The 14645-nt window shown below is 37.2% G+C and overlaps 1 protein-coding gene across 6 annotated transcripts in view; it reads right to left on the reverse strand.

Moving 5' to 3' along the window:
* The window catches only part of Wrn (WRN RecQ like helicase), a 179887-nt gene that overhangs the window by 39771 nt on the left and 125471 nt on the right, over positions 1–14645 (reverse strand). For all 6 annotated transcript variants that reach the window (XM_045158705.1, XM_045158707.1, XM_045158706.1 and 3 more), the window contains one exon: positions 1681–1822. In XM_045158705.1, coding sequence (XP_045014640.1) covers positions 1681–1822 — 142 coding nt within the window. The remainder of the gene's footprint in view (positions 1–1680; positions 1823–14645) is intronic.

Below are 14645 nucleotides of genomic sequence, written 5' to 3' on the forward strand. Positions count from 1 at the left end.
TTTTATAAATATTATCTTATAAAAATCCCCTAAAAGCTATATAACCTTACATATTTAAAAATACCTTCCAAGTTATTAATTTGTCCTAAATTGGTTAAGAGGAACAACTTGCTTAATTCCAAAAGGAATTTATAATTATAATCTTCTAAGTAATATCCCAATAGATACCAAGATCACTGAAATGGAGCGGGAACAGGGACCTTGTCTTATTTTCACTGCAGTTAGTATCTACAATTTTTCATTAATGGGTACTATTAAAAAAGTTTTGTACTTTTATCTAGCAAGGGTAGTATAAAATTTCACCAAGTACAAACTTTCTAATTTGAGGACTCCCAGAAGACACTGTTGGTATAAGTGGTCTGACTTGGTTTTCAAATAATAAGTGAAACCTGATCTCTCTTGTGACCACTTCAAGTTTGAAGTACTTCAGGTTCTTTGTTGATACTGGATATGGCTAGATTAGATCAAATTAAAACAAGGATAAATTTTATAAATTAAACATTCAGCTGGGATATGCAGGTTTTGAAGGTGACAAAATAAACAAATTTTTATAGTTCTGAATTATATTTGGGCTGGTTCTTAAAGCCTAAGTTCTTTTTATAAAAAAAATATCAAGCACAATAGCTAAAAAATAAATTTTAAATTTCTAAACAACCTCAAACTTTAAAACCAAAATTTTACTCTCTTTAAAATTTCCATACCTGAAAAGTTAGCACAAGTTGTTAATGTATTTCACTAAAACTGTTTCACAAATGACTTAATGTTTTTTTCTAAGCAAAAAAATATATTTACATGAAGAACTTGAATATTTAGCAAATAGATGCTTACCTTAATGATTTTAAAATTCTACATGCAAAACTGGGAATTTTAATGTGTAAAATATATTTTAAATAAACTTAGTTTTTACAAAAATTCCTGTCTTCTCTTGATTTACTATACTGATATAAATATGCAATAGTTAAATTTATTTCACAGACTTCTAAGTCAGGAACAGAATTATATAAACAGAAGGATTATGAAAAAAACTCTGTAATTGGAAGGATCAGATTTTACTCATGTTTGTACCTAAAGCTGTTTAGCATAATGCTGGCACACTAATCACTCACAGAGAAAGTAGTACCAAGTAGTTCAAATGTTCATTGTTAAAGCACCTAAACAAAAACAAACCCCCACAGAACTTCTTTCTCGGAACTTTAAATACTGCTGACAGGAAATAGAGTCAACTGAAGGAAGAAAATATATCCTGCGGTGCATTGTCACTGAACTGAACAGACATAACAAAATAATCAATGAAACAAAACTTTTACACAAAAAAATAAGTTTCTGGGCACCAAAAGATACAATTTTGTTCTAGCAGTCCCCTGACACAATGAAAGTTAACTTTCCTTAATTATGTTAAGAAATACCAGCCTAGGGATTCATCCAATTGCAATGTGGTAAGTTAATACATTATTTGCAGTTTGAGGTGTACAGCTGAACAGTATCAAAATAGCAAGTGATATGACACACATAAATTCTGTCAAAAGTAATTACTTCAAGGTTAAGTTGGAATTTAGTGTGATCCTGGGTTTCTAATAGCTCATCTAAAGCCAAAGGAATAACGGTAACAGAGAAAACCTCTGCGACTAAGTACCATAGGAGTAAAACAAGAGCTATGGAGGGTATCACAGATATACTTACAGATCCTCGGAGAAATAAAATTGGAAGCCCAATTCCAGACTTTTCCTGTAACATGTCAACAGCAGAGAGTAGCTGTATGGCTTGGGGACCAAAGTCCTGTGGTGTATCATCTGAATCATTACTGAAATAGTAACCATTCAATCTAAATAAAATAAAAATATAATAAGAAAGCACAGAAAAGGCATATTCTGTTAGAAATGAAGATTAGCCCAGTAAAAAAAATCTCAAATATACCAAATGTTTCAGAAACCATAGCACTTTTTTATAACCAAGAGCATGTGAAATATCTAAAATACGAGAATTAGATCATTTATTCAGCATGTGCCACAAATGTTAGTATCCTAGAAGCCACGTTTCCTGGGAAATGCCAGAGACCTCAGATGGTGACAAGCTGAAGCAAGCAAGGCTGTAGGGCCACCTGCTGAAGGTCGGCTCCACCTCCCCATTACACAAACACTGGACCAGAGCTAGACTTTACTGGAAAACGAGGTTGTTGCAAAATAGTTGTTTTAAATATTTTATTTTTCTTTATTTATTTGAGAGAGAGAAATAGACAGGGAGAGAAATAGAGACAGAATGGGTGCACCAGGCCTCCACCTGCTGCAACAACTCCAGATCTGTGTGCCCCCTTGTGCATCTGGCTTATGTGGGTCCTGTGGAAATCGAACTTGGGTCCCTTGGTTTTGCATGCAAGTGCCTTAAACACTAAGCCATTTCCCCAGTCTGTAAAAGAGCTTAACTTAAAAAATACATCTATATAATAACATGTTGGTTTAAACTCTAATTATTATAAAATAGAGCACCAAGTAATATACCTTTCATTTGGGTAGATTTAGCAGTTAAACTCCTATGTCACCTTTCAAGTAGATTTGAAATTATCATTGATGTAAATGATAATTATTTAGCTTAAGAACAAAAGGACTCCTTAGAGATAGATAATCAAGTACATTTCAATTATCTAATATACTTATTTTCTTTATCATAAATATCTCTCAAGTAACAATAGGAACACATTCTATATTCTAGATAAAACACTGCATATGGATTAAAAAAAAAACATTCTTAGGTTTATTCTATACTAACCTCCTTAATAGGATGTGCATGTAACTTTTCAGAATATTTAAGGTTTATCAAATTCCCATAAAGTGTGACCTGGATCTTTCCAATTTAAATACATTCTAAAAAAAATAATTTTCCAGTTTATTTTTTGTTATTATTTTTAAAGTATTTTTAAAAATAATTTCCAGATACATACAAACTTTTTGTTTATTTCCTAATATACTTGTGAATCAAATATTTTCTGGTTAGAAAATGTGAGTTAGATACAAATTCACTAAAAAATTTCATAAAGAGCAAGATGGGGCTGGAGAAATGACTCAGCAGTTAAGGCACCTGCTCATAAATCAAAGAAGAAAACAAAGGAATAAAAGAAGAAGACAAACTGGGCGTGGTGGCGCATGCCTTTAATCTCAGTACTCAGGAGGCAGAGGTAGGAGGATTGCCATGAGTTCTAGGCCACCCTGAGACTCCATAGTGAATTCCAGGTCAGCCTGGGCTAGAGTGAGACCCTACCTCGAAAAATCAAAAAAAAAAAAAAAAAAAAGGAAGAAGAAGAAAACAAACTTCTGAAAGAGAACATAGGAAACCAACTTAATGAAATAAGGAGGTCATTACAAGACATGAGTAAGAAATAGAAATACTGAAGAAAAACCAGGCTGAAATCCTAGCTTTGAAGAATACAATCAGTGAAATAAAAAACTCTGTAGAGGGCTGGAAAGATGGCTTAGCGGTTAAGTGCTTGCCTGTGAAGCCTAAGGACCCTGGTTCGAGGCTCGAACCCCCAGGACCCACATTAGCTAGATACACAAGGGGGCGCACACTTCTGGAGTTCATTTGCAGTGGCTGGAAGCACCCATTCACTCTCTCCCCATGCCTCTTTCTCTCTCTGCCTGTCGCTCTCAAATAAATAAATAAAAGTAAAAAAAAAAAAAATTAAAAATCTCTGTGGAAAGTCTCGCCAGTAGAATGGATGAAGGAGAGAACAGAATATCTAAACTAGAAGACCAGGTGTCAGACCTAATACAGTGTAACAAAGAGAAATACAAGCTAATAGGAAAGATATGAATGGAAATTTCAAAATATTCAGGACACTATGAAAAGATAAAAAATAATAATTCAGGGTATAATAGAAGGGGAAAAATTTCAATCAAGCGGCTTAGTAGGTGTTTTCAACAAAATCATAGAAAAAATTGGGAAAGAAATGCCAATGCAGATACAATAAGCTTTTACAACACCAAACAGACAAAATCTGAAAAGAACCTCTCCTCACCATATAATTAAACTATTAAACATGCAAACCAACATATATATATATATATGCATATATATGCATATATATATATATATATATACGGAGAGAGAGAGCGAGCATGCAGTTAGGGAGAAAAAGCAAGTCAGCTACAAAGGCAAGCCCATCAGAATAACTGCAGACTACTCAACACAAACTCAAGAGCCAGAAGAGCTTGGAATGATGTACTGAAGTTCTAAAAGATAACAACTGTCAACTCCGATTTATCCTGCAAAGCTATCTATCCAAATTGATGGAGAAATAAGGACATTCCACAACAAAAGCAGGCCAAAGGAATTTTTGCCGACAAAACCAGCTTTACAGAAAATACTTGAAAGAATCCTCCATGCTGAAGAGAAATAAAAGCACACATGTAAGGAACATGGAAAAAACAAACCATACTCAATACCATTTAATACAAGAGAGCAAAGGTAAAACCAGAAGAACTACAAAAAATGGAAAAAATACATACACACCTTTCAATAATATCTCTTAATATCAATGGCCAAAATGATGGAGAAATAAGGACATTCCACAACAAAAATGTGGTTAACGGAATTTATGACAACTAAACCAGCTCTACAGAAAATACGTGAAGGAATTCTTTTTTTTTTTTATTTTTTATTTATTTATTTGAGAGTGACAGAGAGAGAAAGACAGATAGAGGGACAGAGAGAGAATGGGCGCGCCAGAGCTTCCAGCCTCTGCAAACGAACTCCAGATGTGTGCGCCCCCTTGTGCATCTGGCTAACGTGGGACCTGGGGAACCGAGCCTCGAACCGGGGTCCTTAGGCTTCACAGGCAAGCGCTTAACCGCTAAGCCATCTCTCCAGCCCCGTGAAGGAATTCTTAATGCCAAAGAGAAAGCAAAACACACACAAGAGGAAACAGGAAAATATAAACCACACTCAAATAACAGTTAAAACAAATGAGTAAAGGGAAAACAGGAAACACTACCAAATCAGAAGAAAGGCAAAAATAAATGCATACCTTTCAATAGTAACTCTTAATATCAATGGCCTCAATGCACCAACCAACAAACACAACTTGCAGACTGGATTGAAACACAGGGATCCTGTCATTTAGCGCCTCCAGGAAACTCATCTCTCACTGTCTTAGGGTGAAAGGATAGAAAATGGTATTTCAAGTCTAGGAAACAAGCAGGGGTTGTATACTAACATCTGACAGGATAGACTTCAAACCAACATCAGTGAGGAAAGATAAAGAAGATCATTTTATACTGATTAAAGGAACTCCCCAACAGGAGGACATTACAATCCTAAACATATATGCACTTAAAGTGGGGGCTCCCAGTTTCAACAAACAAGCACTATTAGACTTAAGGTCACAGATAAGAGCAAATACAATTGTAGTGGGTGACTTCAATATCTTACTCTCATCAACTGACAGATCATTCTGGCAAAAAATAGACATCTGAATTAAATGATGTTATGGGACAAATGGATCTAACAGATATCTACAAAACATTCCATCCAAATGCTGCAGAATATACATTTTTCCCAGCAGCACACAGAACATTCTCTAAAACAGAACATATATTAGGACACAAAGCAAATCTCAACAAGTACAGGAAAACTGAAATAATTACTGTACTCTATCTGACCACAATGGGATTAAACTGCAACTCAGCAACAAGAAAAGCTACAGTGCATACAGAAATTCATGGAGACTAAACAGTACACTATTGAATGATCAATGGGTCATTGAAGAAATCAAAAAGGAATCAATAAATTCATAGAATCAAATGATGATGATAATATAACATGCCAAAACCTCTGGGACACAATGAAGGCAGTCATTAAAGGGAAATTTATAGCTCTAGGTGCCTATATTAAGAAATTAGATTGTTCACAAATAAACAATTTAATGCTTCATCTTAAGGCCTTGGAAAAAGAAGAATAAGGAAAACCAAAAATGAGTAGACAGGAAGAAATAATAAAGATTAGGGCAGAAATTAATGAAGTACAAACCAAAAAAAAAGAATCAATAAAAGAAAGAATTGGTTCTTTGAAAGGATAAACAAAACTGACAAACTCAGAAGAAACCCCAGAAGATAAGATAAACCCTAGAAAACAGAAGAGACAAAGAAAAAAAATAATAAAATTACAGATGAAAAAGACACCATTACAACAGATACCAAAGAAATTCAGAAAATCATAAGGATATACTTTAATAACATATATGCCTCTTTGTTTGAAAATCTGAAAGAAATAGATGATTTTCATGATTCATATCACCTACCAAAATTAAATCAAGATGAGATAGACCATTTAAATAGACCTACAAAAAGTACAGAGATCCAAGCAGTTATAAAAAGTCTCCCAACTAAAGAACATCCAGGCCCAGATGGATTCACTGTTAACAGACCTTCACGGAAGAACTAATACCAATACTTCTCAAACTTTTCCATGAAAGAGAAAGGAAGGAATTCTACCGAACTCCTATGAAGCCAGCATCACTCTCATACCAAAACTAGACAAAGACAGAAGAAAAGAAAATTACAGAAACTTACAGTGCTACCTTCTTTACCAGTTTTGACAAAACAGGTTTGTTTGTTTTTTATTTACAATAACTTACGCCTAATTCTGTAGGATTGCAAGTAACTTTTTAATGCACTATGATTACTTACTGGTAACAATAGGGCTGGTGGCAGGTAACTTGATCATTGATTGTAATTTTGGAAAAAATTGACTGTCATCTCTCCTGGAGTGCTCCAGGCTGGTTTGATCAATGGATCAGGAATTACAGTTGTCTCCATGGTGAATTCCTGCCCATTGCCTCCCTTAGTGAATGTGGAAATGGCCACCTGGGTTTTCCCATTTTAGCATGGGTTTGGGATGTATCTGTATTAGCTGAAAATGAGGATGTGAACATTCCATTCATTAGGAAATGGAAATGGAAATGGAAAGGGAAAGGGAAAGGGAAAGGGAAAGGGAAAGGGAAAGGGAAAGGGAAAGGGAAAGGGAAAGGGAAAGGGAAAGGGAAAGGGAAAGGGAAAGGGAAAGGGAAAGGGAAAGGGAAAGGGAAAGGAAAGGAAAGGAAAGGAAAGGAAAGGAAAGGAAAGGAAAGGAAAGGAAAGGAAAGGAAAGGAAAGAAAAAAAAGAAAAGTACTTTGGAATAAATTAACCAAGGAAATGAAGGATCTCTACAATGAGAACTTTAAAACACTTAAACAAGAAAATGTAGAAGACACAGGAAATGGAAAGACATCCCATGTCCTTTGATTGGAAGAATCAATGTTGTGAAAATGTCAATCTTACCAAAAGCAATCTACACATTTAATGCAATCCCCATTAAAATTCCAATGGTCTTTTTCATAGAAATAGAAAAAAACAAATAATTCATTTGTAAGCACAAAAACCTCGAATAGCCAAAACAATTTTGAGCAACAAAAGAGGTGGTAAGACCCTATTGCTGAGGACTTCACATGCCTGAGCGGCAAAGCCAATGAGAAATCAAGCTGGTGCTGAGCAGAAAACCTTCTCCCTGTAGCCCAGCCAACTGAAAGCTGGACAAAGCTGTACTATGTGCAGCCATAAGGGAGACAGAAGTCATCAGTGGTGAAAACTGTGGACACTGGAAGCCTCACATTTGGCCAGAGAGGCCAAATGACTGAACAAGTGCAATAGTGGCATGGCTGCTCTGGGGGAAACAACTGCTCTTTAATTGGACTGAAGGCCTGCTCTATAGGAGGAAATATAATATATAATATATATAAATACATAAATATATGCCTAGTACTGAAAACCTAATCAAAAAAAGCCTATGGCAGGGGAGGTCATGAGCCTTAGGGGTAGAAAGCCTGCTCTTGCCTGGATAAATGCATATATTATTCTCAAAAAATTGCCCTGAAAGCACTACACTTAAAGTTCCTATTCATATATTAATGCTACTCTCACTTCTGGTTAGAGAAGCTTCTCTTTTCAGATGGCAATGACCACCAAGATAATACAAAAGGCAACATAGTGCTAAGAAGGGCTGGAGAAGTGTCCAGCACTGAAGCATCTCACACCCTCCAAGGCTCAGGGCCCACTGCAGAAGAGGTGGTGGAAAGAATGTAAGAGCCAAAGGAAGGGTACCAATCCTTACATACAACTGACTGACCAGAAAGTGGCCCTGATATCCAAGACTTCTCAGTGCCTAGCAATACCTACGCTAGACCCTCATAGTAGGAGAGAAAGACGATGACATCAAATTAAAAGAGAGACTAATGGAGAGAGGAAGAGGATATGATGGAGAGCAGAGTTATGAAGGGGAAAGTGGGGAAGGGGAGGGAAATGCCATGGTTTGTTGTCTGTAAGTATAGAAGTTGTCAATAATATATTTTGTGTATGTACATACCTGTGTGTGTATGTATATGTATGTATGTGTGTGTGTGTATATATGTGCGTACATGTATATACACATACATACACACACACATATATATATATAAAACATTAAAAAAATGAAAAGAACTAACAAGGAACCTAATTCCTCTAATGCTTATAAGAGAATCCAGGCTATATGTTTCAGTATACTGAGAGCTGTCAGTTTGAGATTAATAAGAACTGGTCCATTTCATCTACATTATGAAATTTATGTAAACTGGGATGTTCAGGGTTTACAAATATTCGCTTTTAAAATCTATAGAGGGCTGGAGAGATGGCTTAGCAGTTAAGGCGCTTGCCTGCAAAGCCAATCAACTCAGGTTCCATTCCCCAGGACCCATGTAAGCCAGATGCACAAGGTGGCACATGCATATGGAGTTCATTTGCAATTACTGAAGGCCCTGGAGCACCCATTATCTCTCCCCCTACCTCTTTCTCTCTCTCTCTCTCAAATAAAATCAAAGAACAATTCTTTATAAAAACAAATTTATTTTAAAAACAATCTATGATACCTATAGTAAAATTTCCTCATTATTGATACTGTTTACCTATGTTCCCCTTTTCTTTCAGTGTTATAAAAAGTTTTAATCAATTTTCTTAACCTTCACTAATAATGAACTCTTGATTTTCCTCTATTGATTTTGTTTTGTTTCATTGATTTATGTTTTTTATATTTATTATTTCTTTCCATTCATTTCCTTTTCATAGGTTTTCCTCTAATTGGCTTATTTCTTGAGGTGGAAGCTTATCTATGGATTTTAAAACCAAGTTTCCAAGCTGATGGAGATTTGGGAATTAACACTCCCTAGGCAGTGTATTATTGGTATTATAGCCAGTGTCCACTCGTCAGTGTCTGGCACACTCTCCTGTTGCTATTGTCCACCTTATGTTGGCCAGGGGGTGATGTCCATTCTCTGCTCATGCCATCGTTTTCCCTTCCATTGTGGAGCTTCCCCTCGAGCCTATAAGCAAAAATAAGCCTTTTATTCCCACAAGCTGCTCTTGGTGGGGTGATTTCCCAGCAATGAGAATCTGACTGCAACAGAAAAATGGTACAGGAGTGGGGTTGCTGATAGACACCTGACTGGCTTTGGCTTTATGGAGCTGATTTTCAGGAGGAATGTGGAAGGATTTGATACCTTGTCCTAAGAGATGCCTTGCAGTGCTGTAAGTACAACTTAATGGACTATTCTGGTCAGAGCTGAAAGACCTGAATGCAGTAAGAACTATGGACTGTGAGGGTTGGCTTATGAGGGTGAGAAAGAACTTTGCTTGCACTGGACTAGCAGTTTTTGTGAGAAGCTTTCTGTTATGCCTGTGTCCTGAGAAGTTGTGCAGGGTTGCACTGAGTAGAAATAAACTGGTGTGAGCAGAGGAATAGAACACAGAAAAAATGAAATCTTTGGGCCTACACTGCTGCCCATTTCACCTGCTAATTGTTTGAGAGATTACAACCATTGAGATTGAGCCAGATGACCTGCACTGGGGCAACAGGAAGAATGCAGACTCTTTTGAAGGGGGCTTGAGTGCTCAAGAAGTGTCCTGTTTTTCAAAATCTGTTTTATTCCCTCTTGGATTAACAAACTGGCACCCTACCTGGTATTGTGGGGTACAAGAAATGCAGGAAAGAGAAGGTCATTGAGTTTTCAACAGAGTCTTGGGTATTGGAAATGGCCATGGACAGTATGAAGCAGGTTTGCTAGATGTCTGCATGGAGACCCTGTAGCACCATGAGGATGAACCGTGGATTGCAGTGGAGATCCAGTGGAGATGCTGGGACCACAAGATGGTTTCCAAGGAGAGCTGCAGGCCCTAGATGAAGTTCTCAGGACTGTAAGTATCCTAGCTGGAGGGATGGAATTGGAATGCCAGAGACTTGTTGCTGATTAGAATTATTGGACTTGGGGATTTGTTACTAACTAGAGTTGTTGGACTTGAAGCTACAGAGTTTGATGTTTGCCCTGGTTGTTTTAAATCTTGTATTGGTTGAATATTTCCTTGCTATGCCCAATACCATCTTTTGCAGTGTGAGTGTTTATTCTGTGCCATTATGGTGTTTGGGGGGATTTTTTGGTATTATGGTTTAGTTAAAAGACCTTGGATCATGGGGATGTTTGAACATCATTGGGATTGATAAAAAGTAAGGGGACTTTTAAAGTTGGAATGAATGCATTGCATTTTAAATCATGTATGGTTATCAATTTATGGGGGCTAGGGGCAGAATGTGGTGATTTGATTCAGGTGTCCCCATAAACTTAGGTGTTCTGAATGCTATGTTCCCAGCTGATGTAGATTTGAGAATTAATGCCTCCTGGAAGCAGTATATTGTTGAGGGCAGGCTATGGGTGTTATAGCCAGTGTCCCCTTGTCAGTGTTTGGCACATTGTCCTGTTACTATTGTCCACCATATGTTGGCCAGGGGGTGATGTCCACCCTCTGCTCATGCCATCATTTTTCCCTGCCATCGTCGAGCTTCCCCTCGAGCCTATAAGCCAAAACCTGTAAACCTCTTTTCTCCACAAGCTGCTCTTGGTTGGGTGATTTCTACCAGTAATGCATACCTGGCTTCAACAGATGGCTTTAAGTAAAAGAAATGACTCTTAATAATTTAAGTCTGAAGGATGAATTGACAGCCTCAACAAAAAGCAGGTATACGGTAACATCAACTCTTGCCTCAGTTTTTGGACTGCTGGCCTGCCCTACTCACTAACCTCCTCCCCTTACTCCCTTCCCCTCTCTCTTTCTTTTTCTCTTTGATTTTATGAGGTACAGTCTCACTATAGCCCAGGCTGGAATTCACTATGTAGTCTCAGGTTGGCTTCAAACTCACAGAAATCCTCCTACCTCTTTCTCCCAGGTGCTGGGATTAAAGGAATGTGCCACTATGTACAGATCCTTCTTTCTTTTATGTAAAATTATTTCTTTTGTGCTATTTCTCTAAAGCACTCTGACTGAAACATTGGTGACTGACCCTCTAATATTATGCAGTGTCCTTCTTTACCCCTTGTAATCTTCTTTATTCCAAAGTATGAACTGCCAATATTAAAATACCAGCTTAATTTTTTTTCACTATTCACAGTACACCAGATTTCACACTTCTTTTAAAATATCTGTATAATGCACTTGCCATTATGGAAAGCATAGAGGATAGATATGCTTTTTAAATAAATTCTTACAATTAATGCTTTTAAACAGTACTTTTATACCACACATATTGAAATATAACTATGGATATATTTAGAGTTAGGCTTCCCATTTTATGGCTTTATCTATTACATATAGTAAAACTCTAACCAATTCACTTTGCTCTTTTTAAAATAAATTCATAAGGTGGCGGCGAAGGTACCACACAAAAGCAGCATAGGGGGGGAAAAGCCAAAAAAAAATTTCAGCAAAATACACACTTTTACTAAGAAGTAAGGTGTATAGGAAATTGAAACAGCAGCTAAGAAGTAGGAGAGATCCAGAGCATGCACAGCCCACACAGGCCGGCAGAAGCAGCTCCTGTAGGTCTGCAGACCACGGTGGTGGCCACGGCATGCCAGAAGGCAGCCAAGTTCAGCTTGAGTTGCAGGAAAAGCCAGGCGAGAGGACTTTCCACTCACACCAGAGCTTTCTGCAAACTCAAGAAATCTGAAGGGAGAGCGGCCGTGAAAGATGGAGGAGCAGATCACAAGGTAGAAGAACACAGGGACCAGCGAGAGAACTAGAGCAGCAATGGCAGCCTCCTCTACCCCACTGCTAGTGCCCAGCTCCAGAGAACAAAGCAGCAGTCCAGGGACTGGACACGCCAACTTGAACCAACAGCGGGACCCAAGCAGGAGCAGAGGTACCTGGGATTACACCAGGGAAGTGTCTCACTTGGTCACAAGCTGACTTGGAACCCTCAACAGATCAGAAATATTAACCTCCTTGCAGTCAGGATTAAGAGTATGGGTGGGGCACCACACACGCTAAGGGACAGTTAGAGGATCTGTTATCATAGTACCAACTCTCTTATAACTAGTCTTAGCTGTTTTCCTTGAAAGTGTACAGTGTGTAGTTAAATTTTAGAATCTGCCTGTACTTTGTTCCACTCACCCTACTAGAATACTCTCATAGCAGGCAAACCCAACACCAAAGGTCACTTTTGTAGATACTCTGAGTCTTGAAAGCCACACCTAATGCCTTAAGCTCCTACCTAGAAGTTATATAACATCAGATTGTCTGATACACTTAATAATACCCAACTAGAAAATCAAATCATTAAATAATCCAGGATACAAAAACATATATTATAACACAAGAAACACCAAAAACCAAGACAATATAAATCTACCAAAAAGTACTAATGCATCAGAAATGATCTCCAGTGAGAAAGAGATAGAGGAAATGTCTGATAAAGATTTCAAAAGAATGATTATAAATATGTTCAAAGAAGTCAAAGAAGAAATCAAAGGAATCAAAGAGGAAATCAAAGGAATCAAAGAAAATACAGGACACCAACTTAATGAAATAAAAAGGTCAATACTAGACATAAATAAGGAAATAGAAATAACAAAGAAAAACCAGGCAGAATTACTAGCAGTGAAGAACACAGTTAATGAAATTAAAAAAAAAAAAAAAAAACTCTGCAGAAAATCTTGCCAGTAGAATAGATGAAGGAGAGGACAGAATATCTAAGCCAGAAGACCAGGTGGCCGATCTAATACAGTCCAACAAAGAGAAAGACAAACTAATAGAAAAGTATGAGTGGAAATTTCAAGATATTCGGGACACTATGAAAAGATCCAACATAAGAATTCAGGGCATAGTAGAAGGAGAAGAATTTCACTCCAAAGGCATAGTAGGTATCTTCAACAAAATCCTAGAAGAAAACTTCCCCCAAATTGGGAAAGAGGTACCAATGCAGATACAGGAATCCATTAGAACACCAGCCAGACAAAACCTGGAAAGAACCTCTCCTCACCATATTATAATCAAACTACCAAACACACAAACCAAAGAAAAAGTATTGAAAGCAGTCAGAAAGAAAAATCAAGTTACCTGCAAAGGCAAGCCTATCAGGATTACAGCAGATTACTCAACACAAACTTTAAAAGCCAGAAGGGCATGAAGTGATGTATTCCAAGTCATGAAAGATAACAACTGTCAACCAAGATTACTTTATCCTGCAAAACTATACATTCAAATAGAGGGAGAAATAAGGACATTCCACAATAAAAGCAGGCTAAAGGAGTGTTGGAAGACAAAACCAGCTCTACATACAATACATGAAAGAATCCTCCATGCTGAAGAAAAAGAAAAGCACACATATAAGGAACTGGGAAAAAAAACAAACCATACTCAAATACTAGTTAACACAAGAGAGCAAAGGGAAGACTGGAAGAAATACAAAAAAATGGCAAAAACAAATACACACCTTTCAATATTATCTCTTAATATCAACGTCCTCAATGCCCCAACCAAAAGGCATAGGTTCGCAGACTGGGTTAAAAAGCAGGATCTTTCAATTTGTTGCCTCAAAGAAACCCACCTTTCTACACCTTTTTTGTGTGGTACCTTTTTTTTTTCTACAAAAAAAGAAAAATATCTTAAGGTGAAAGGTTGGAAAACAGTGTTCCAAGCAAATGGGCCTAGAAAGCTAGCAGGGGTTGCTATCCTAATACATGAAAAGGTAGACTTCATTCCAACATTAGTTAAGAAACATAAGGAAGGTCACCTTATATTGATTAAAGGCACCCACCAACAAGAGGACATTACAATCCTAAACATATATGCACCTAACATGGGGGCCCCCATATTCATCAACCAAATGCTATTAGAACTAAGGTCACAGATAACACCAAACACAGTGGTAGGGGGTGACTTCAACACCCCAGACTTATCAATTAACAGGTCATCCTGGAAAAAAATAAACAGAGAGACATCTGGACTAAATGAGGTCCTAGAAGGAATGGACCTAACAGATATCTACAGGACATTTCATCCAAATGCTACAGAATATACATTCTTTTCAGCAGCACGTGGCATGTTCTCTACAATAGGTCATATATTATGATGCAAAGCAAATATTAACAAATTCAGGAAAATTGGAATAATTCCTGCATTCTATCCAACCACAATGGAATCAAACTACAAATCAATAGCAAGAAAGGCTATAGAGCTTACACAAAATCATGGAAATTAAACAACACGCTACTAAATGATGAATGCATCAATGAAGAAATCAAGAAGGAAATCAAAAA

Source organism: Jaculus jaculus, chromosome 9 (genome assembly GCF_020740685.1).
Source record: "Jaculus jaculus isolate mJacJac1 chromosome 9, mJacJac1.mat.Y.cur, whole genome shotgun sequence".
Lineage (NCBI taxonomy): Eukaryota > Metazoa > Chordata > Mammalia > Rodentia > Dipodidae > Jaculus > Jaculus jaculus.